We start from the raw sequence: 24,523 nt of genomic DNA on the forward strand, positions 1-24,523 counted from the left end.
AACACTTTTCTCCCCTCCCAGCCTATTCCTTTGTTTCTAAATTAGCCTGTCTCTCTGGCATTCCCTCACAGACACCTAGGAGCAGAGCTCCTCCTCTCCTCACTGCCCTTCCTCTCACCAGTTTTCCAGGATCACTCACTCGATCCTCACAAAAACTCATCAGCACTCAGCCAGCACCTCACTTTTCCCAGCCCACCCATAACACCCTCTTGTTTGGGCCACCCTGGCCCTGGCCCTGCTGAGGGAGGAAGGAATGTCCCCCACCTGCCGGCAGCCACCTGCTGCCTCCTCCCTCGCAGGGAGGCTGCCGGCACCCCGGGGCACCCACACCTCTCCTGCCCTCTGCACCACAGCACCTGTGTCACACCTGCAGCTTTGAAGTAAAATAAATGACAAGTACCTGCTGTCACAGCAATACACATGCACACACAAGTGCATGCAGCCAGTCCACCTCCCTGCTCTGAGCTCCCTCCAAGCCTCCTCTCCTCTCTGTCAGAGATGCCACAAAACGCCTCCATCCTCGGGATGCAGTGCCGCACCAGGGAACACCTGGCACCAGCGAACACCTCCATGTCTCACCTGTTGACCGTTTCTTGGGGGATTTAAGGCTCCTCATGCGGCCCGGGGAGGACATCCCGCTCTCGCTCATGGAGTCGTGTGCCGAGGAGGCGCTGCCGGTGGCCTCGCTGTCTCGGATCATGCTCTCGTAGCCGCTGCTGCCCCCGCTGTGGTAGAAGAGAGCCGTCCTGCCCATGGCTGGCGGCAGCTCCCCGCTCAGCACGCTGCTGTTGTCGCTGCCGTGCCCGCTGCTGTAGCGCTGCGGCCGCCGCGGCGCCGTGATCTTGCTGTAGGGGGACGGCAGCACCGGCATCTGCGACTTCTCATCGCTGAGGTTGATGCCGCTGTCATTGCCGCTGTCAGAGTCGGTGGAGCCTCGGAAGTGTCCCGCCTTGGCAGAGCCGCCCGACACCAGCTCGTTCACGCGGCTGTTGGCGGCCCTCATGGCCTGCTTGGTGCCCATGATGGTGCCGCGGCCGGGCTTGCCGCTGACGGACTGCACGGAACGGGGGGCTGCCTTCCCACCGGGGGCCAGGCCAGAGCCCTTCCCTGCAGGCTGTGCCAGGGACTTCACAGAGGAGCTGAGAGCCTTTGACCCACTGGCAGAGAGGCCCCGGGTTTTATTCCCATTGGCTTGCACCTTCTGGTTAGCTGTGGGTTTGGCCTGGTTGTTTTTACCGGGTGCAGGGGCGGGGAAGGGCAGAGGTAAACCCATACTGGAAGCAACAGGAGGGACCCCCAGCCTGGGGACAGAGCGCCCTGCACGGCTGCTGCCAGTGCTCCCGCTGTCCCTCACCACGCTTGCTTTGGATCCAACTGAAGTCAGGCTGTCACACCTCTCCAGAGACATGTGGCTCCCGTATCGGTGCACAGTTTCACTCTTTGATGCCTTCACCTTTAAGCTGGAAGTCATCTTGGGCAAAGAGTGGTCACCCTTCAAGTTCATTTTGCAGCTGGCGCTTTCACTAAAGTAAGAGCCAGCTTTCAACCGCAAATCTGCGTCATCTTCAGCCTTTGGCGTGGCAGCTCTGGCAAAGTCCAGGCCAGAAGCTTTCCCCCCACCGTTACCCAGACCAACAGGTTTCTGCTCCAGGCTCGATTTACGCACAGGAGGTGTTGGAGGTGTTGGCCCACCTGGTCTGGGCAACATGGCTGATTTCTGTGGTGCGTTCTTCTTTCCTAGGGACGATTTCAAGCTGCCAGTTGCCAGGGGAGCATCTGAATTCCCTCGAGTCACACACTCTGGCAAAGTACTGTTAGCATGTGACACTGGCGTAACTCCCAGCGTGGTGGCTCCTCTCTTCAGCTGTGGCATCTTCATCGCAATTTCTGACTTCTTGGCAGCTCCACTGGAGGATTTGCAGGCCATTTCACAACCATCCACAACCCTCTGCGAGCAGGCAAGCATAGTCTGTGACTTTGTTGGCCTGGACGCTGTGCCAAAACCCTGGGCAGCTTTTTCTGGCTGCTTCTCAGTACCAAACGTGTGAGGTTTTGGAGACAGCAGCGACTCTGCAGGTTTTGCTTCCAAGTGATAATCGGTGCGTAACAGCCAAGGATCTTCAAATATACCATGTGGATTCTGCAGCTCTTTATAGCTGAGGACAGTATTATTGTGGATTGGAGAAGAGGTAGTTTTTGTTTTCCTAGGAAGACTAGAATGTATTGTTTCTATCACAGGCGCATCACGAGAATTACTAAATTTGATTTTTACTGGCTGATCAGTGACACAAAAAGCACTTTTTATCTGAGATGCTTTGGTAGTTTCAGAGGTTTGAGGGCTTTTACTGATGCCTGAGGAAAGCTTGCTGGAACTCAAGCTCTCACTCTCCAGCTCAGAGAAGCAAAATCCACTGTCATTCAGAGCACTTTTCAGGGGGACACATAAATGGGAGGAGTCCAAGTTGAAGGGTTCCTCGGACTTATTACAATTGTAAGATGACTGTGCAACAAAACTGTCACTAGACTGGGCTCCATCACTTTCAATTGTACAAATGCTGACTTCACTAAGCCACGAACTGATGGAGGAACGTCTGCTGCTGGTAAAGGGATCCTTAGCAAAGGGCACAACAATATCAATATTTACACCAGTAGAAGTCTCCTGTGAGGTATAAGCATCAAACTCATCATTTATGCTGCTGATAATACTGACCGGCCTCGAACCCGATGCAAGGGCCTGAAGGGAGCAGTCACTGTTAAAGCTAATGATACTGGAAGGTCTCCCATTATCCATAATTCCACTGATAGAGAGCTCTTCCACCACTGTGAAAACAAGCTCATCCTCTCCATTCAGCTCAACAGGCTGCTGCAAAGTCACTGTGGTGGTCAGTATATCCCGATCAAAGCATTTCCCTCTGAATGCTGACCTGAAGCTGTGTACCTCTATCGCACCTGACTGACTCTGGGTGTTGCTACCAACAAGGAATGTGCTTCCTAAAGGGTTTTGCTCAGGTTTGTTTCCCATCTGTTTGCTCATTCCCACAGGAGGAGTCCGAACTGCATTGCTATTGTCTGGCTCCAAATTCTCGGCTTTGGAGCTTGGGGAGTGTTCTCTCTGCTGTGGAGGGGGAGGCGCTGGGCTTGGCAAGGGTCTCTTCACATACAAGGACTTTTCCTTAGTGACACATTCAGCTGTGCCCTTATTCTGCTCTGGATTCCTCAAAGGACTACACCTTGAAGTCTGCAGGGAATCCGTGATTGTCTCTCTCTCCCCCTCTAAGATAGAGTCTATTATTTTGTTGTCAGCTCTGCTCTGCTGCTTGGAAAGCTCTGCTTTCAAGTGAGGTGGGCTATTTTCTTGACAGTTGCCATTGCCACCCCTTGGTGCAACAGCCTGGAAAGGAAGGTTATATCCTTTTTTGGGAGATGCAGTTTCTTGTGGAATCAGTTTCTTAAATCCTCCAGAAGGAGAGGATACTTTCTCCTTTATCAACTTAGACTGTGCATTTTCTGTACTTCCAGGAACAGGACTACAATTGGACCCAACAGAGATTTCTCCACAAGCAAATTTCATGGGTTCCTCACTTCCATCAATGCACTCTAACCTTTCCTGCAGTTCAGCAAAAGTGTTGCATTTGAAATGGTCCTTGTCAGAACTCCTACTAATAGCAGAATTGTCTTTATTTCTCTTCTTATTTAGGGACGGGATAATGGGAACAAACTCTGGTGGACCTTCATTATCTGTCAATTCCCTGTCGGACAAAGCTGCACCGTTGGGACCAACATAGATGACAGTATCACAAGACTGTTCACTGCTGGAGGAATAGTCAGGATCACTGGATATGTTCAGCACAGGAAGGTCAGGGTCAAGGGCAACAGTTCGTGGGTGGAATGGTCGCAAATGGGGCGGTCTCCGGACGTGTCCTTCTTCACACGAACTCTCTCCTCCAGACGAGCTGGATGCATACTGCAAATGACAAGTAACAGTAAATTTATTAGTAGCAATTCATAAATAAGTATATACATGTACAGAAATTGATTAAAAGGTCAGGTTGCAATATAATCTGTGCTTTGTGTATACTATCATAACTACATCTAGTGGGAAAATATTAGAGGGGAGGGTAAATTGAAATAATGTGCTACATAGATTTTACTGTATTAGTAATAATATAACAATCACACCTTTTCAGATAATTTCCATTAAATATTATGCATTATCTTTCTCTTCAATAGTTTTCTGTTCCTCCTCTATTGATTTTTAATTAATACTGATAGAAGCTTTTGAGATAGTTCCACATGTAAGCAAAGAAAGAATACGTGTTTGAAACAAAAAGAAGGGAATTTCAGGATTAAGGATAGGGGGCAGGATGATGGCTCAGTGCCAAGTCATTTGTCAGTTCCTCTCCTGAGATTTTATGCATTTTGTATTACTTCCTACCATCGAGAAATCCCATGTTCCCCTACTGAGAGGCTAGGAAAACTCATTTTCAAATGAATTAATTTCTGCTTGTTTGTGAACCAACCTTGGATTTCTTCTTTCTCATGCGGTGGATTCGTGATGCGAGCTGAACAGTTGTGAGAGTCTCTGCATAATTGGCTGGGGAGTCAGAAATGTGTGCAATCATAGTGGTCCTGCAGTTGATATTCCCAAGTGATTCCCTCAACAACATTGTCAACTTGTTGTCCCTGTGCAAAAAAAATAAAAACACTAGATTATTTAAAGAAACCACCACCTTTTTTTTTGCAGAATTCTACACCACAAGCTGTGCTTTCACCCTCATGCACACATGATTCATGTAGATAAGAAATATGCTCCTGTTATTGACCACACTTAAAATGTGTCTAAGTGTACACATACCAAGGTACCAATATTTTAATTTATCTGCCTGTGTATTTACAGTATGGTAAGTCATTCTGTTGCTTAGAAAATTGTAAACCAATTGACTGATAATTAGTTTTCTCAGGTTTAGGTCATACTGCTCATGACTGCTGTATTTTCAGCTGAACAGACTTAGTACCTGGATAGTTACACTCTGTGAGTTCTATGCAAACATTTTAACTATAAGAAATATAAGAAGTCAACAGAAATTGTAAGAAATCTCTAACTGGACGTAACAATGTTAGATATCAGAAATACAAGTGTCACCCCAACTCATCTACTTTCCTTTCTGCCACCTGTGGTCTGCTCTGACATAACAAAAGGGAAGCAGAACTTATCTCTGAAGGCCTTCCTGGTGATGTAAAGCCTCCACTGTGGACAGTAAAGCTGACAAGACAAGTGACATTTTGTCCTCCACTGGTCTCCAAGACATCTTTCCCCACAGCTGCTTGGAGTAGGAAGCTCCCTGCTCCCTGAGCAGTTCCAACCTGAGGGAACTCCTGTCATGTCTGGTCACTAAACCACAGTAGGTGACCAAGTTGAGGATCTGCCTTTCCCTATTCTAACCCATCCATCCTCTACTCCATACACAAGCCTAGCAAGTAGCCTGAGGAAAATATCTGTCTAATACAGAGAAAAGAAGAAAAACCACCTGTTTGAGATGCATCACTAGATAAATATGTGAAATGACATGATTGATAATGCATTATAACTTTGTGCTGTTGTTAAGACAAGCAGCAATTAAATTTAAGGACTGAAGGCCAAGTTCTGGTAAGGGTGCTTACAATGTGGCTGTTGTCTTTAAGCTGGGGCTCCCCACAGGTGTGTTAGACACAAAATTGTTGTCACAGACACTCCACAAAGGAACACACCTAAACATTCACTTCTGCTAAACTAATGTGCAACATGGTGGTCTTTTTTTTTAATTTAAAAGATGTATCATCCAAAAAGACACACAGAAATAACAACCTTTGATGACCATACTTGATCAATACTCAATTATTTTCCAAAATTTCAGTACAATTTTTACAATTCCAAAAAGAGGATAAAATCCTACGAAATTTGGTTTCAATGATTCACTAAGTCCAGCTGTCTGAGATCAGCCAGAAATTCCAAATCCAGGAAACAAAGAGAGAGAAGGAAAGAAAACATCTTAGCCATTTTTCCCTCACTTTTTTCAATAATCAAACCTCCTCAACACTTCACCCAAATTCAGTAGACCAATATATCATTTTTGACCATCTAACTAAGAATTTCATGTTACCTGAACATTTGAAAACCTGTGTGTATGTTGGTATGGACAAGCAGACAAGAGATACATGCATCTGTAGGAGTGGCTTTAAAAGAAGGTAGACCCCTCTCTGCCTTCAACTTCATATTAGGTGAACAGTAAATTGTTCAACTTCAACTTCATATTAGGTGAACAGTAAATTGTTGATGCAATCCATTTCTCAGGTAACACCAGCCACAAATTTAAGATAATGCAGAGTTAGAATCCACTTACTTATATGGCACATGCTTAGCACCATTAATTAAGGCCAAAATGACGTTGCCCAGGGCAGAGAGAGACAGACACAGAGAGCCTCCTCCATCTCGGCTCTTGCTCAGCACTTTTTCACAGCTCCCCAGATCAATGAGATGCAAACGACTGCGTCCTCCAGACACTAAAACAAAAAGGGGAAAAACAGTTGTACATCACGTTCTTGCATGGACTCAAGCCAAACCTGGTATTCAAAATGCATTCAAATGAGGAGAATAATGAACACAGCATGGGATAATGGCTAAATTCATATTTAATTGTAAGGAAACCAGATATTAGTCACAGCTAAAAAAGTTAAAGGTGAGTCAACTGGCTTGAGAGTTCATTTTTTTCTTTTTAACTTAACTGCAAATTATTATTAAAACTAATGCAAGACCACATCATTTAAAAATAAACAATAAGGTAAGAACATTCATACTTCCTCCTTTGCCACTCTTCTCCATGCGATACTGGTATATATGAAGAGTAAAGAGCATGTGTGAATTCCTCCTATCTTCCTCCTCACATTCAGGCTTGCTGGTGCTCCTGGCAGCAATTGCAGCATCAAGGAAAAAGGCAGCTTTCTCTGCTGTTGGGGCCCTTAGCTCGCTTTGGTTTTGAAGCTTGAATATAAACAAGAAAATGACTAATTAGCACAGGGGCATTTTTTTATTATTTTTTGCTGAACATGCTAAATCTCCAGGGCACTAAGAGAAACAAGTATGTACACCATGGGAGATGAGCTTATAAATTAAAAGCAATAAATTTTTTTTACTGGCTTAAAAGTTGTCATAATTGTTGTCAGATAAAAGGAAATAAAAAGTAGAAGAAAGTCAGGCTCAGAAAAATCTATGTTGTGCTATTCATTATACCTGGGTTCCACATATTGGATCTTCTCTCAGATAAACCCCAGGAGACTGGCCATCCTGAAGGCTGCCAGTGGCTACTTCAGCTAACAAATCCTTAAGGTTTTCATCTTTGCCACTGATCTCTACAGCAGATACTCTAATAGAGAAACGAGTTCCAGTTTTTTCTTTACGTTCATTGATCAATTTGAAGAGCCAAGAAATTGCACAGGGGATGATACCAAGGCTTTGTGTGGAGTTATCTTTCCCAATCATGGTAAAAGATTTTCCTAGAATGAAAAGACAAACATAAACACAATTAACCTTTCTTGTACAAGGCAGTATGTCTTCATATTGCTACCTGATATCATCATGGTACATTACACATAATGCCATGTGCTGCACAGATAAGGGAAAGAACAGATGAAAAAATTCAAAGTATTTAATTAATAATCCATTACTATTTATTCAATTAGGCTTGCAAGTTTTGCAAGCCAGACCCACAGCAAATTAATGTTAAAAACATCTCTGATCTTTTGATTTTCATCACAATGCACCTACATAAACTTGCTCTTGAATAAGCTAATCTGATGCTACATTTTACCTTTTCAAATTAAAACTTACAATCACAGTGTAGAAATAAACCATGATAAGTTTGCAAAGCTAATTAAAAAGAAATTCTAATCTATTCATATACTCCAGGTTTATTGTTCCAGGAGCTGACAGCATGTAATTACCAGACTGACATAGTAATTAACTGTAACGAATTTGGGAGCTCACCAAGCTTGACATGACCAAAGCAAAATATGCAACCATCTGCACCATTCACAACAGACTGGATTACTTCTGCTACTGTTCCAGAGCATACCTCAGCCTGAAAGAAAAATTGGAGACAAATAAGTGAAAGAGCATATACTGCTGTGGATTTTACTGTTCTTCTGTAATGAAATGAATGACTCAATATTTTTGAGGCGCAATATTCTCCCCATTTTTATGGCATCAGTCCTATTATTTTAGTAACTATGCTATCTCAAAAAATAATAAAATATGCTACTACAGCCTAAAATAGTTTTCAATTCTATTAAACCTATTCTCTTGGAATATTGATTCTATGACTAATGTAGCAAACTGAATGCTATCCAACCAGGCTTCCTGCTGGTATAATAGCTTAGCCAAGGCTATTCAGTAACAGTAGCAACTCCACTGAAATTAAGCTACTCAGGAGTGCTCAGAGGAATTAAAAAGACATCCATACTGTAGAAAATGCATTAAGATCCCTGAATAAGAATTCATAGTATTACATTTTCCTCTTCCAGTGGAAACATCATCATCAATAAAGAAAATTTGCTAAAATACTTGATTGTGCTAAAACCAGTTTATCCACGTCAGGGAAGGTTTCAAATACACAATAAGATGATCTATTAAGTACAGCAACTGGGGGCAGGGGAGGGGGCTGCTGTAAATATGTAACTACAGTGAAATGATAAGGCTCTGTTTGCAGGTGCATGGCAGCAAGCCTCCCTCCAGCAATAACACCACCACAGAAGGGGCTGCAGTGGCCAACGTCACCCAAAAACATCACAACAGGCCACCCAACAGGGCTGCCACAAGGAACTGAAAATCGATCCCAAACCAGGGCTCAACAGCCTGAAGGACTGGAGCCAAAACCAGCAGACATGCAGGCTGTGACCAGCCACCTTGCAGCAGGGTTGGCAGCACAAGTAAGAAAATCTCACTTCCAGTTCTGGACTCGTGTTGAGATCACTGTTGCATACTTCTGCACAATGACCCTGCCTGAACTTATGCAGGATCTAAAAACAGCTTTTGGATGTGGCCACCGGTGCTTTGGGCCCTGATGTGTGGGCGAAGTTATTCCTCATCTTAAGTGCTTGTCTAGAATTTAGACTCAATAGATATTTTCTTATCTACAATCTGGGACCCAAAAAATTAAACAAAACCTTAGGAGAAGATCTGAGGAGGGGATTATGAACTAGACCTTATCATATTTTGTCAACACTAATAGACTTTTTTCACCTTACACTATATTTTTCACCCTATTTTTTTCCAGCAGTTCAGACTTGGTGTAGTTCTTCAAATGCTGTTGAATTAGTTCTTTTTAAAGCTGTTCTAGGATTTTATTGTCTGAACCAAAGATTTTTTCACAGAAGGACTTATCAGATGTCCATGAGTGCAACCTCACTGAATATACAGCAGACCCAGTCCTCTCAAAGACCAGCCATCCTGTCTGTGTAGTAGATTTCAGGTCTAAGGCTACTACTGAATAAATGCTCCCTTTTGCAGGCCAAAAGAAAGACAAGCACCACCATCAGCATAACCATCAACATAAAATAATCAGCCAAAACCACAGTATAAATAAACTGGAAAAGGTGCAGATAATATTAAAGCTCCCTGTTCCAATATAACAGTCCCAAGAGGTTAGCTTCATCTTTCCTCCTAACAGCATTTAGTTTAACATTAAGCATGTGTTTATTTCCCATTGAAAGCTGTGGGGAAGGACTTCATTTCAGTCTCATCAAATGGGTTAAAACCTAGCTGGATGGAAACTGGATTTCAAGCTGGCTGTGTGCCTTTCTCTAACAAGAGAATACACAGGAAGGTAATTTGGTCAGCAAATCTATCTCCCCAGGTATTATTCCTTTATTTTACATCTCAACTAAACAGAAGATGTAAGAATTTACCCACTTGTCCATTAATTACCATGTTTTTTCCAGGTATTAAGGCAACTCATTCAAATAAAATTCCCCAGAAACAGAAGGAACTCAGGCAATCAAATGCAGTGGCCAAGACTCAAGAGGTTTAGATGAGTGACTCCAGTACCTGTGAAGCATCCTGGGGGAAAACTGCATCAAAGGCAAACATCTTTGGGACAGCAACAACACCTCTTCTGTGACCAGCATTGCAGGGCCCAGTGGCTGCTGGATCATAAAATGTGATTTGCTTTTTCCGTGGGTCTACCTTTAGGAAGGACATGGATTCAGATGTTTCGTGTGTCCCTTGAGAGGAACAAATCCTCACCATCACTTTCACCTGCAAGGATTCAGAAGAAAGCAACAACTTGAGTTCCCAGCTACAGATAAACACATGCAAAGCATTCCTCCCAAACCCACTCCCCTTCCCATGATGTGTTTGTTTGTCAGAACAACCGTGGGACAAAAACAGAGCCAGATTTTCCAGCCTGGGGTCTTCACTGAACTAATTAGGTTTCAAAGGTGCACGTTGTCTCTTCAGTTGACGCTGTTCCAGTTTTACCAATTCAATTTATAAATGTCTGATCTGCAAGTATGATCCACTGTAGGTGTAACACGATGCCAAAAAAAGAAAATTCTATTCTCCTGCCTTTCAAGTACTCAATGTGACCGAAGGGACACTTTGAAAACCAGTCTGAATAACACAAGGCTCAGACAGCTACTGCATTTGAAATAAGTCTAGAAACTTTCAATTTCTCATTCATGTTATTCTAATAAAAAGGTGTCTCTCTTACAACAGTCCCAGGCAGTTGCCTTTGTGCTGTCATTGCTAGGCTCTTCAGTGCTTAGTTGCAGATTTAATGGGTGGAAAAAAAGAAGGGAAAAGAAATCAAACCACAAACCACTAAAAGGTCAAAAAGCTTGAAAAGAAACCTTTCACAAAGGTACACTTCTATTGCAGCACTACAAATTATGGTATCCTACACAGAGGTTTTTAAGACAGTATCTTTAGAAAGCTCCAACTTCTTGGCGGTGATTTCCAAAGCACCTTAAGGGCGCCAAGTGACTGGGTCTCAGGAAAATTCAGCAACAGCTGCACACCTGCTTCTTTTAAGCTTCCTGGAAATCATACTCTTACTTTAAAAACCTGTGAAATACTGCCTCACACCCACTTACAACCATCTAGCCTTATGAAATGCTCCCATGTCAGAACCAGCATGTTTTATATACCTTGCACTGAAGAAAATTACTATTACAGGTGCAACTTCAACTCTGAACTGGCACACAGATCAGACTTCAGAGAAAAGCAATGCTCAGTGAGAATTGCTTTTTCCATGGTGTATGAAATGTTTCAGTAACAAGCTGAACAACAGTACAATCTCCTTATTCAACTACCAGCAACTCTCACAGCACCAGAGTTAACCAGGTGGAGGCTGAAATATGCCATAGCTGGAACAATTTACATATGCACTGTCCACAGCACCCATCAGCACCTTCATCTTCTGCAGCACAGCTACTGAGCCAGGGACATCCACTCCTGTTAAAGCACATGGGTCAGTGGTGGGCCTGGCAGTGCTGGGCTAACAGCTGGACTTGATCTTAATGATCCTTTCCAACCTAGACAATTCTGTGGTTCTATGGGTCAGGCTCACTTTTAGCCCTCAGCTGGATACTGCATGTAGAAGCTGGGTTTAAAAGCACTTGTCTCTCATGAAGAATGATTCTCCATTTCAGTAAGATTTTTGCTAAATGTAACCTTAAATGTGCCAGAACAATTTGACTCCTACTTACTTTGTTTCAAGAACGTTGTGCCATTAAATGGTGTGCACTTACTCCATGAACACATTCTTTGTGTCTTTACCAAAAAATGGATTTTGCAGTCAGCACTTCACTTCTGTGTCCAAAGAGACACTGGCAAGGAAGAACCAAAGCTGAAAATCTCCTTCAGCAGAGCACAGCATGTGAAATGCAGGCAACAAGCAGAGACCAGAGCAGGCTGAGCCACCCTCAGGGACTGAGGGACACTCGTACCAGACAAGATGAGAAGGTGACAGCAGACACATCTGCAGCCAGTGTGTGCAGTGAAATGCAGTGGCCAAGCCAGGATGATCCACAGCAGATGTGGGAGCAGCAGGAAGCACCATGCTGAACTGTCCCTGCCTTTACCAGCTGGGGAGGGCAGGTAATTCAAATATTTAAGTTCTCAACTGTCCCATTCTTCCATCTCCTTTTCTCTATGGAGGCTAAGCTGCACACAGGCATCCCTACACAATTCCACAAGCACCCTCAAAGGAAATATTTTCCACAAAGCAGCTCTAAAAGCTTTTCCCCAACATTTCTTCTAAACAAAGAGGTTAAGAAACAACCAACCCTTCCCATAAACACTGCAGGAGGCTCCATCAAACATAGCAGCAAATTCTTCTACCTATTGACTAAGGTGTCCCTTGATTCAACACTTTCTTTTCTTTCGTCTTTCACAGTAATACAAATATGAAAATACAGTCCCAGAAAACAAGCAAACCTTAGGATAAATGAAACAGCTGCCTCAAAAGCAAAGTGCATCAGAGGTGACACACTCAAGGCTGTTTCCCCATAAAAGCTGCATGAAGCCAGCTTTGTGTATTAGCCTACTAGCTCAACCTTGACATGCTACCAAGGTGCTCATAAAAAATAACCTCCCTCAGGGCAAAAAAAAAAAAAAAAAGAAAAAGAAAAAGAAACAAACCCTAAATATATAAATATATGTAAGTATAATGCCCACTTCAGGGTCACTTGATTAAAATGAATTTTAAAATATATGCTGTTTTCAAAGCACTTATCTAAACAGTCCTTTCTGTTCTCTCTTTCATCTATTATTAGATTATAGCAGCCAGAGTTTGGATAAGAGGAAAACTGGCTTGCTCCTGACCTAAACAGCAAGTTACCTCCATCAGAGCATTGCTCCCCCTAAACACAGTGATGGCTTCAACCACAGAAAATCCTTGTGTGACAAATTAGCTTTTTAAGACCAACTCTTTGAATCAGAAAGATACTAAAATAGCTTCCCATAATGGATCAGATCCCATAATGGATCATATCCCAAACTTAGCAGGACTCAAGGGTCATCTTCATGTTTATAATGGAAATGAGCTTTCAAGACAAATGTGAGGGGGAAGAGAAAAGCAGCTTGAGGAACTTTCCCCTTTATCTGTATGTGATATGTATCAGTAATTGCAGAGTTATAATGTGCCACACTCATTCATGATGCTGAGCCAGGCTCATTTCACTCAGAAATAAAGCAGAAATGCTCATGGAAGTGCCATCAAGCACAAAGATTACTCAAACATATCCCCTCACAAAAGCAAAAACTGAGAGCAGGCAGATCCTGGGTGCATGCACACGCTTCTGTGTGTATAAAGGAAAGGTTTGGTGTAATACTGTTTATTCTTCTCACACTTCCTGCATGCCTGTGGTTGAGGACCAATTTAAGTGACAGGTTTATATTCTCAGCTCCGAGGTTCATCCCAGTATTCTTCTGGAGTCAATACTGCAGGGAAACAGTACAGCGTGAGTACTACAGAGCCAGCAAGGCTCTTGCAATTTAACTGCAGCTTCTCCTGGGTCTCTTTATCTACTCCTCATACAAAAGGCATGCTCACCTGTAGAGACAGCAATATGTGGTGTAGGAAATCATCCAGAAATAAGGGCTTGCAGAGAGGGGAGGATTCAGGATAACACAGGGCCCATAAACTTGAAAGGAACTTTGGCCCATAACTAGGGAACAAATCAGCAGTGACTGCACTCAAATGCTTTTATTTGCTTATGAAAATGAATTATTAGAATTAGGTAAAATTAATTTCAGGCCCACTCAAAATCACACCTTTTGTGGGCAATTATTTGACAGCATGTCCAGGTTTCTGGAGTCAACTCCAACTGCAATGGTACCAGCTAGTGCTTACATTTGTACAAAGCAAACAAACACAAGAAAAGAAATTTAGAGGAGAATGAATCAAGAAATGGAAGAATAGGACAGGTCTAAAGGAAAAAGAACAGGTCAGAGGGGTGGGAACTGAAGTGAGCTAAAAGGATTGGGGGTGAGGGGAGAGAAAGGGAGCACAAAAAAGGAAAAGACAATACAAATTTGGTGATTTCAGAAAAGTCATCTCAGACACAGAACATCCCACAACTTTTATATTCCGTAAGGAGAGCTAACACAGACATCCATCCTGTGGTGGGAATGACCCTTTTTGCTAAAATTCAGTATTATTACTTCCTTTTCTCCCCCATTTGTTGTTTCTTCTTCAATGCAGAGAACAACGCAAAGTAAAAAAGAATTACAAGTGAAAGTTTATAAATCTGAAGTATATAGGACTTTGTACATAGACATTCATGCAGGCATTGAATGCTGGATAGAGGCTCTAATTTAATGAGGATGTTGATGGAAAAAGAGAGTAGGTTTGTATTTGAGTTCAATTTCTGTAAATAAAAATAAAAGAAACATAAATATCACAATATTTGCACATTATTAACATTTTCTCAGTGCCTGAAGACAGCTTAAGTCATGGAAACAACTGAAGTATCTCATTAATTAATTGACTCTAATCTGGTGGGGTTTCTGCACTGAGGGTTCACACTCCATTACTGAACTTTTCCAAATTCCTGTATATGCAGAAACCAGGAGGTCAGCAGAATTGCTGAAGGAAATCCTATTAAAATCAGAAGTACTTGGGAAAAGAAGATGGTAAATATATCTTGAATATGTCATTACAAGATAAAAAATTCAAAAAAAAATAAATAAACTGGCATCTGATTTTGAAAAACTCTAGAAATGGGTGGCATAAGGTCAGAGGCTCCTCACACAGCCCAACAATTGGTGTTATTTTAACCTTCACTGGCAAGGGTGAGAGAGACTTTCCAAGCAATCAAAGAATTTTATTTTTTTTAAAGTTTATCTGTCAGCCTACAGTGGAAGCCAGGGCAAAGAAAGGTGACAAAAGAAAACAGCTACTAGAATTCATCTACTCCAGCTATGCAAGGGCAAATCTAAGGGATGGATGCTGAAGCATAAGAACAAAAATCACCAGTTTTATGCAAACATATGGGATTTCAAGGAGATAAATTGGCAAAAGGGTGGATTAAAAAAAAAAAAAAAAAAAAAGAGGGGAAGAAAGAAGTCTTCTGTGTGGAAGACAAGGCTATGAGATCACTAGAGAACCACAGATTCACTCAAATATCAGTAACCTGTTGGAGTCCAGAGACAAAACTCTAGATCTTGAGAACTTTAACCTTTATGAAAGTCAAATTTGGATGGAAATTTAACAGTTTTCACCTGAACACCAAAATATCTCAGAAACTGAGGGATGTACATCCTGGCTGGCACCAGCCCTTCCTCCCCTTGCAGCACTCCTCCTCCTTTGATACCGGCTACTCCATTTCACACCAAAGGGTCACAAGGAGAGACTTTCTGTCCCACTGTCACGTGGAGTCAGTGTTCCCATGCTGTGACCTTCTCCAGCATTGCCATGTGACCCATTGGTGTGGGCTCATAATTTCCAGATCTCCCCAACACCCTGAACCAGCTGGAGTGGAGGACAGAGGAGTCACACCAGGCAAAGCAATGGGCTGGCTTCAGGACAGTGCAGAGCATCAAGAGTATGTCAGTGCCAGAAAGCAGGTCTGGAAAAAGCAAGAGACAGACCAAAAACCTGTGAAACCCAAAATTTGAAGCAACTGACAGCTGAAGGTGAGATGGATGGTCAGAAGCAAGCTGGCAATTTTATCCAGTGAGGCCCATATAGTTTGGATCCAAACTGAATGGAGGTATCAGAAAGAGATATCACACATCAAAAAATACAAAACTCCAAGACCAGGGAGGCATGTGTTGTCCCAGAAGAAATCATGTGCAAGCCTGAATTTGCAGAGAAAAGAGCCAATGATCAACAGAGAGAATGACACAATCCTACATCATCCTAGATAGAAACAGTCAGGAGATTGACAATCAGGTTCTCATAGATTATTAACCCATAAGCAAGAGAGACAGAAAGGCTTTAAACTCTGAGATCAGAGAAAGGGGAAGGACCATCTCCCACTTAAACAACAAGATGATTTGAAAATTTGAATTCTGGTCCTAAGACTATCATGGACCTCTACTACATGTTTTAGGCAGCAAATACAAAAAAAAATTAATTTTTATATATATGTATATATGTATATCTTAGAAAATTGGTCATTCATCTTTTAGTGGAGGGTGCCAAACACTTTACACAGTTTAATTAGGGAAAGACAAGTAGACAGAGAAGACTCCACTAATTCTTTAGGTAATGACTAGATTCCATGGCATTTTGAATGTTGAGGAAATTGAGAGTCCTGACCCAGCCAAGTATGTTAGCACAGGCAAAAAAATCAATGGATCATCCTTCAAAATCAATGGATGTGCAGTGTTTATGTTTTTGTTGTGATGCTTTGTTAGCATATGATGCTTATAGAGTTGTCAAGTTTCATATTAGACATAATGAGAAGGAAAAAATGAAAAGGAATGGATTAAAAGCATGTAAAATTTTAAAATACATGTGCTCAAGCCTTTTTTACTAGAATCAACTCTGTCTGTACTTTGGGAAGGTGCTGGCACTATACTGGAATCCATTTTATAAATGCTAGTCAAATTCTGCATTACAGCGGTATCATAATCCCTAAATGAACAATTGTTCATCCCAAATGAACAATTTGGTCTTTAGCAATAAATGTCATTATAACAAATTTGAATGGACACTAAATATTCCCTAGAAACATGTATCCTTGACAGGCATTGTGGAGCCAGGAAGTTAATTTTGTCCAATGTTCATAAAATGGCGTATAACAACAGGTTAATTAAATAACTACATTAAGACACCGACCACTCTGAATTAAGATTTCTCACCAAGAAATTACAAAGAATTCAGATTCTGTTGAATGAAGACCATTTTCCAATGAAATCACTTATTTTTCAACTATAGTGTAAATTACATTACGAAAGCCCTAGTTCAGAGCCAATATTTTTCATGGATTTAATTGTAACTGACAGATATATAACCCTTGCTAAATTGTTTTACCGTGGGTGGTTCTTACAAGCCTTTCATATACTGCCACTACCAAGGGATGGCAAATTTATATGCAAAACTGCCACATTAGCATAGACCATCTAGCTCCCTTGGGAGAACCTAAACCAAAAATTTAAAAAAAATCACTTCTGTGTAGTACTCTGCTAAAAAATTGATTCTGTACTTTCAGAAAACACAAAGGAAAATTATTTCATTTTTTCAAGGTGAAAACAAAGTACAAGAACTTATGTATTTCTATCTCACTTTTCCACATTTTGTTTAAGCAGTTCAAGGTGTTTTGGCAGGGATGCAAGTACCTTGGATGATGCAGTGGTACCTATATGGATAAGTGAGTGTTTACTGTGATCCATGGCTTATATCAGAAATAATGCTTCAGTCATTAGGGAACAAGGAGCATAAAGATGACAAAATTAAGTACCTATTTGTTATCCATCATAAAACCACCATAAGAACCAGTGAATGGGACACACAGCACACCTAAGACAACCCTGCACGATCAGTAAATCATATTAGCAGTACCTTAGCTATAGCTTAGTAAAGCATAAATGGAAGTAAATGTCTAAAACTCATAAATGGAGAGCGGTATGCATATACCTGTCCAAGAAACACGTCTGACAATTCAGGCTCTCTCTAAATGCTCCACTTCAATTGTCTCATGTAGGAGCATTCTGTCATTCTAACATTAAAAAAATTGACAGAATCCTTGGAAGAGACAAGCACTTAAAGTTGCTGTTGTAAGTGATGCAGTATTATAAAGCATGAGGTGAATAGAAGCCCAGAAAATAACATTTTGCATGAAAAAGGCTTCCCACCATGCTAAAGAAAAATAGCCCATTAGAATGCTATACAGCAGCCACTGTAAAAAGGATGTCTTTCTTAATACCACAATATGATAAATTATCTTAAGTAGCACATTAATGTCAGAAATTGAGTATAATCTAACTTCTTTCCAGTGACAATATTAAATGGCTTTCAGACATCTTTCCTACTATTCTGACATTAAATTTAATAACACCCAGAGAGACCACAAAAATGATTCAGTTACAAGAATCATAGTGCACTGGATCATTGCCTTTTAAGTAGGATTCAACTAAATGGTTTGGACTCTGATGCTTTTGGCACATTCAAGAGAAAGGTACGAATTTGCTATGTAACATTTATCAGCCAGTGTGCAAAATCCCTTTCAGTATCCAGTTTGAATTGATAGTGGGATCTTCCTTTGTGCAGGAGTTTGATTACTGTTGATTATATGAAACACAGGTCTAAGGCAGACCTGCTGTTCTAAATTGTTGCTTTTTTTTCAACTTTTCCCTGCTTGGTATTCCTGTGTGTTGACAACCCCAGCAAGTACCTGTGAGAGTGTATAACATTTTGCAGTCCTACTAAAAAAAATTAAGCAAAAGGCTTAATTAAAGATTTGTATCACAGAACAAGTCCACACACTGCTGCTGAAATTATTATAAGCAGAAAAAATTGGTATTTCTGAAATGTAAAAGAAATTAATAAGACATTTATTTTCTACCTTCCAGAAGACCACTTGAAACAGTGAGAAATTATAAATCCAAATTGCAAGAGATATTTAAGGGCTCTCTGCTGCAGTAAGTCTCTAATAACAAATGCATTCAACCATAAAAGCTGTATAGCAATTTCACCACAGAAGAACTGGATGATAAGCATGGAGATGATGATGTGAAATTCAGAATAAATTTAGATCTTGGGCTCAAATAATCAATAACTGAGTGCAAGTGCAAGAACTGGCCATCACAATCTCTCCACATTCCTGCCTCGCCCAGCAGTGCTCACAATGCACAGTAACTGCACTTGCTGCAGCCATGGGGCTTATGAAAAGCAAGAGCTCAAGTCTCTTCTTTTCCCCAGATGTGTGCTCAGATGTTCAAGACAAGGTCTCACAACCCTTGGCAGGACCTGTTCAGTTCTTGACACCACAGCAGAACACAAGACAGTCCAGATGCTGCTTTCAGTCAGTTCCTTAGATTCAACTGTCCCATCACCCAGTTCAGAATAACTTTTATTTCTCTCTGTTGGCCCAAAAATTATATCATATTTTCCACGTTGCTTCTGTGTCTCTTAAAGTGTATTGAACCAACCCTGAGTATCAGTGGATGGAAAAAATGTTAAGAATTACTATTGCAGAGACAATACAGAAAGCCAGTCATATTTGCCATTGTAAATGCTTCAGCATGTATTTTACTCTAAGCTTCCAGTGTATTCATGAGAAATGGGACTGCACAGAATGTGTCAGTACAAACAATAATTAGTCACTGCAGTATTCAGGCACTACTCATGTAGAATAAATAGTATTTTGGCACAGTTGGCATATCATTCATCTCCTCATTTTTTCATAAGGGGAGGCACATTCCTCTCATTGAAGCATCCCGGACACTGCAAAGGTTTCCAGTTTGTTACTTGTGTTTTTCATTCTCGCACAACAACTTCTCCTCAGAGGTGAGGGAGGGAAAGGCTGCCTCACCAGCTGTTTAACCCACTGTAACCACACAGTGATAGTGAGGGACACTGATGACAGGGGAATGATCACCCAAACCACAGCCACAGATGCTGGGGTAGGAAAAAGTGACTCCAGAATTCATTACTGATTCTGTTCCATATGGGTATCTTATATTCATTATTGGACAGGCTGCAAGAAGATGAGGAAAATTATAAACAAGAGGAATTTAAAGTAAAAAGCTGTTAGAAGAGAGATTGATGTTAACTGAGGACCACAGCACAACTGCCAGTGTTTACTGATTGTCCTCTCCACTTCTGGGATACTTAAAGCAGTGAGGAAGAAAAGTAATTGCTTTATTCCTGTCACCCTCATCATGAGACACCAGCTGAGTAAATCTTGATCAGCAGAAGCCAATGAGTAGGAAATAATGGAGAGTGCTAATGCATAGTGAGCTACATGCCATCAAAAGCTGTTTGGCATTGCTCGGAAAAGGTGAAACTATGAAATTTTAGTAATAAACAACATCTATAGAGAAGTGACACTTCTTGGATCACAAGTTCTAAGAATTCAGACACATGAAATTTCATCTGTGCTGACTCATAATTTTTAGAAAAAGCTGTAGTGCTGGAGAGGTTTTTTTTTTTAAGGCAAACACTGATATTTATGAAGTTGCAAAAGAGGGATGGGTTAAGAGACATTTAGTAGGTCCTGCACTACACTGTGTTTCAGAGATGGCTGAAACACAGTAGGTTTTGAGGAGCATTAAAACTGGTAACTAGACTACTCCATCACCATTTGGATGCTCTAAATCTCAACTCAAGGACTAAAGGGCTGATTCAATTAACAGAGAACTCTTATCCTCTCCAGCAAAGCACAGGATTCTTCCAAATTCTGGTCAACAAGTACTTGGTGAGAAGGGCCATCTAGAACCCTCACAGATTCACAGAATATGCTGAGTTGGAGGGGACTCACAAGGATCATTGAGTCCAACTCCTGGCCCTGCAGAGGACCATCCCCAAGGATCACAACAAACGGAATCTTCAATATTCTATGATCCTTGTAGATTTCTTCCAACTCAGGATATTCTGTGATTCTATGTTTTTCATGTTTTCAGCCAAAAGCTAAATAACAGACATTTTGAGGGTCAACAGACAGACATAACCTGTGCTGGAGGAAAAGCTCCCACAGCTGAGCTGATCAGGCTCCTGCCATATCCTTGGAATTCTAGTGCAGCTTTTCCCCTGGAAAGTTCTCCATTCTACTTACTAATGAAAACAGTAGACAGAGCACATGACCCAAGGCATATCATCTCCTGTCCTCTGGAATCATGCACTTGATCACAGACTTTGTTTGAAGACACCAGATAAACCAGTGCTTTCCATGAGGTACAAAAGTCATGCTGGGAAGCTCCCCCAGCTGCCCTCAAAGCACAGGAAAAAGGCTGTGGGCTCTTGGCTACACACAGCTGCAGGCACACAAGGGCAGAGACAGCTTTATTGAGCTGTAGGCATAAGGAAATACAACCACACTTTAAAGGTGTTCCTAAGGCAAAGTGCCCCAGAAATGCCAATGCTCCCTGTTATTCCTGGTGCCAAGTACTGAGTCACACAGAGATTAAAAAAAAAAGAAAAAAGAAAAAAGAAAAAAAAAAAAAAAAAAAAAACAGGGACAAGAAATGGGTTTGTTAAAACTCATACATAGAAAGGACATTCCTTAGCAAACCCTTCTCTACCTGGGCATGTCTAAATTACTGTGCCAGGTTTACTGTATTCCATCACTACATTCTCTTTTCTAAGACATTGGAAAAGGAGGAGAAAAAAAAAAAACAATCCATTTTACTCTGTGACTTCTCACCTTCTTAAAATAGCCCAAATTTCTCCTTTATTTTCCATTAAGCACAAACTCAGTTAGGAAATACAGAGTATTCTCTGGGAGCAAGTGTCAGCTCCAGGTATTTAAGCTGACAAACTCTTCATGTTAATGCTGATTTGTATAGCTACCCTAGGTGCATATTTTAGCTCTCCTGTGCACACTACATACTTCAATTCTATCTTCAAACACTAATCTCTTGTACCCTATGTAAATAAGTATTCAGAGTCTGTTGTGTGAGTGATTAAACAGCTATAAATATGAATAAAGCTCCAAGTAATTGGGTTGTATTTTAATTAATTTTAGATAAACTTAGCCCAAATTTTTCATTTCAAAGGTGCTGCATTTCCTAAGTTGGTGAGACTGCTACTCCATTTCCATGTGAAGCAGAGGGAAACAAAGGCCCCTCAGCATTTTCCCTTAACCTCAGCAGAGAGTCAGCACCAGTGCCTGAGTCCTGCTGGCAGCACAGAGACTTCTCCCACAGCTGAAGCCTCTGTGGGCACTGGGTTTGGATCACTGGGTTTGGATGTCAAAGGAAATTTTGTCTCTTACTCTTTGCAAAGTCCATAGGAGGAAACAGCACCCAGGCACATTCAAGTGGATGAGGCTCTCTCCATCCCCAGACCCTTTTCTTGAGTTGATCCAGCTCTGTTCCAGGCTGGAAGCTTCCAGCCCAGCTAAAATTTGTCTAGAAAAATATTTTAAAATATTGAAATGCAAAGTTACCTTTCCAATGCCAGGGTTGTCCTTGATTTTGGACACAGCTCTCAGAAGGCAGGGTGGTGCTGGGGGAGGACAGAGCTGCAGGATGCCACTAAAGTTAGTGGCATAAATAGAGAAGTCGTGTGTGTGTGGCAGGGGTGGATGGTATTTCTTTCTCTTCGAAGACAGGTTGAGCTTCTGTGCTGCTCTGTATAAAAGTAACAGCAAGAAAGGACAATGTTACTTAGGTGTTAACAGGAAACTGAACCAGACAAACAGATGCTCATTGTCATCACTGCCTGCTTAACAAATCAAGTCATTGCATTCTAATCTGATTTCAGAAGGACAAGTCATCAGGACACTAATAAAGGAAATATGGGTAGAAAAATTACTGGCAAAATATTCAGTTAATTTCTCCACCAACAAAATGTCAATTATAATCTAACTTGTCTTTCTTTCCCCCAACAGCCTGACATCTGAATCCTAAAAAAACTAACATCTCACTGATGTAATAAAAAACTGAAAAAATCCCCTTGTCACTGGCAGAACCAGATGGACTTTGCTGGTAATAACATTATGAAAGTGGTTCTTCGTACTCTACAAGTTACTCAAGGCAGAGGATAGCACTTCAAGTAAGCCAAGCTCAAGATCCTCTCCTGTTGGCTGCACAGAAAATCCTTGGATAACAGGAAATTTCCTTCAAGACAAATTGGTTTTGCCTCCCCAATTCCATTCTTTTGCATTAAAATGGAAAGCTATTAACAAGACACGCTTTAATGTGCTGAATGATAATGATCCTGCTTTTGAAATGTAGAATTTCAAAACATAAAAGATGAAGAAGGAGCAAAAATTAGAACATACAATTAAAATTATACATTCTTCCTTGTGAGTAAAAATAGGAACATAATCTGGTTTTTCTGCTATTCCCCATCAGCAGCACCAAACAATATAGCAAGAAACCAAAACAGAAACTCTTGCCTACATCAAAACCCACATGAGAAAATCAAATTCACCCTGCAGAGTGATTATTTTAAGCAGAATAAAATATATATGTTGGCAAGCGCATGCTGGGCAGCTGGGCATGGCAATGAGGGTGAAACCTCAGTTCTCTCAAAGTCAAGGAGAGCTTTACCACCTGAAAAAGACACTTGTGATCTGACCCTGGGACTTTCAGTAGACAGTCCTTCCACAGATAAATATCATAAAAGCATCCAAATTGTTACCTTATACCATTACTTTGAATGGCTGTTGGGGCAGCAAAAGCACAGGGTGTCCCCCTGCCAGCATCTGGGGACCTGCTGAGACCACACTGCTGATGCCAGCAGGTCTTTTGGGGACAAACCACTATTCTGCTCCATGCTTGCAGGGTAAGGGCTTGTCACTTTGAACAAATTAGTAAGTATCTTTATAAAATGACTACTTTATATTTTCATCACGTCTTTCAGCCCAAGATCTCCAAGTACTTTTCAGTGAGATCAAACTGGCACTAACATCTGTGAAGTATTCTAAGCAACAGACTCATGGAGAAACCAAGGCAGTGTTTGCTGTCATAATGAATTTAGGGTAAATCTAGAACCCCAACCTTGCCATGCATTTTGTCATCATTGTCAGGCAGCCTCAGGCTTAGTAAGCTGATCAGAGAGGGAAACTGCTCCTTTGCTTATATTCGTTGTGAGAAATTAACACCAAGATTAAATGAAAATATTGATACCAAGAGCAGAAGGGCTGCACAGTTTCTTCCAAATGCACTATTGGCTTCAAGTGAGCAACAGTACAAAGAACTGGCTGTGTCTGAGGAGCAAAACTGGACACTTGAGTACTTGAGTTAAAATTAGACAGCTAGTTAGTACAACAGCAGGACTCTCAATACAGATCTCCAAAATTCCCATCCTTTTCTCTATATTCCAAAACTTGTGTGTGTGTTAAACTCCTGAACCTTTGTATTTCAACTTTTGCAGATGCAGACCCCCTACATGCTTCCTTCTCCCTATATAAACACTACAGTATTTAGAAAAAGACAAAGATTCGTGTGATGAAAAAATGAGGCTCTAGTTCCAAACTCAGAGGGAGCCCAAAGCCACTGTCTTTTGAGGAACAAGCTGGACTTTTGTCTTTGAGGAAAGAAGCAGCTTTTGACTCCTACTGCATCCTGAAACCAGCAGGAACTGCATCCCACAGTGAAGCAAAACACCACAAGCATGGGTTTATACAGAACCTCAAGAGTTTGGTGGCAATGAGAACAGATTTAACTGCCTAAATCTCAAATCCCCTTGCTAATACTTCATTCAGTAGGAAAACATATGCTGAAATAGGACACCAGGAACACAGTTGCACAGCTTCACTGTGGTTGCAGCTGCACGTTAAAGCTGTAATGCCTCCTAAATTATATGCAGCTTTACTGTGCAGAAAAGAGTCTCTACCTGTTGGCACTGTCATTGTGGAACTCAAGACAGTCATT

General features: G+C 41.4%; 1 protein-coding gene across 3 annotated transcripts in view; it reads right to left on the bottom strand.

The window, feature by feature from the left end:
• The window catches only part of KIF26A (kinesin family member 26A), a 94,477-nt gene that overhangs the window by 6,107 nt on the left and 63,847 nt on the right, over window positions 1-24,523 (bottom strand). For 2 of the 3 annotated variants that reach the window (XM_063159835.1, XM_063159836.1), the window contains 8 exons: window positions 22,090-22,273; window positions 10,079-10,288; window positions 8,021-8,114; window positions 7,268-7,530; window positions 6,835-7,018; window positions 6,381-6,540; window positions 4,521-4,683; window positions 580-3,964 (listed from right to left, as the gene is read on the bottom strand). In XM_063159835.1, coding sequence (XP_063015905.1) covers window positions 580-3,964; window positions 4,521-4,683; window positions 6,381-6,540; window positions 6,835-7,018; window positions 7,268-7,530; window positions 8,021-8,114; window positions 10,079-10,288; window positions 22,090-22,273 — 4,643 coding nt within the window. Of the gene's footprint in view, window positions 1-579; window positions 3,965-4,520; window positions 4,684-6,380; window positions 6,541-6,834; window positions 7,019-7,267; window positions 7,531-8,020; window positions 8,115-10,078; window positions 10,289-13,365; window positions 13,460-22,089; window positions 22,274-24,523 lie in introns of those variants that run through there. The other variant, XM_063159837.1, reaches the window with a different exon arrangement.

This window comes from Melospiza melodia, chromosome 6, assembly GCF_035770615.1.
Source record: "Melospiza melodia melodia isolate bMelMel2 chromosome 6, bMelMel2.pri, whole genome shotgun sequence".
NCBI classification, from domain to species: domain Eukaryota; kingdom Metazoa; phylum Chordata; class Aves; order Passeriformes; family Passerellidae; genus Melospiza; species Melospiza melodia.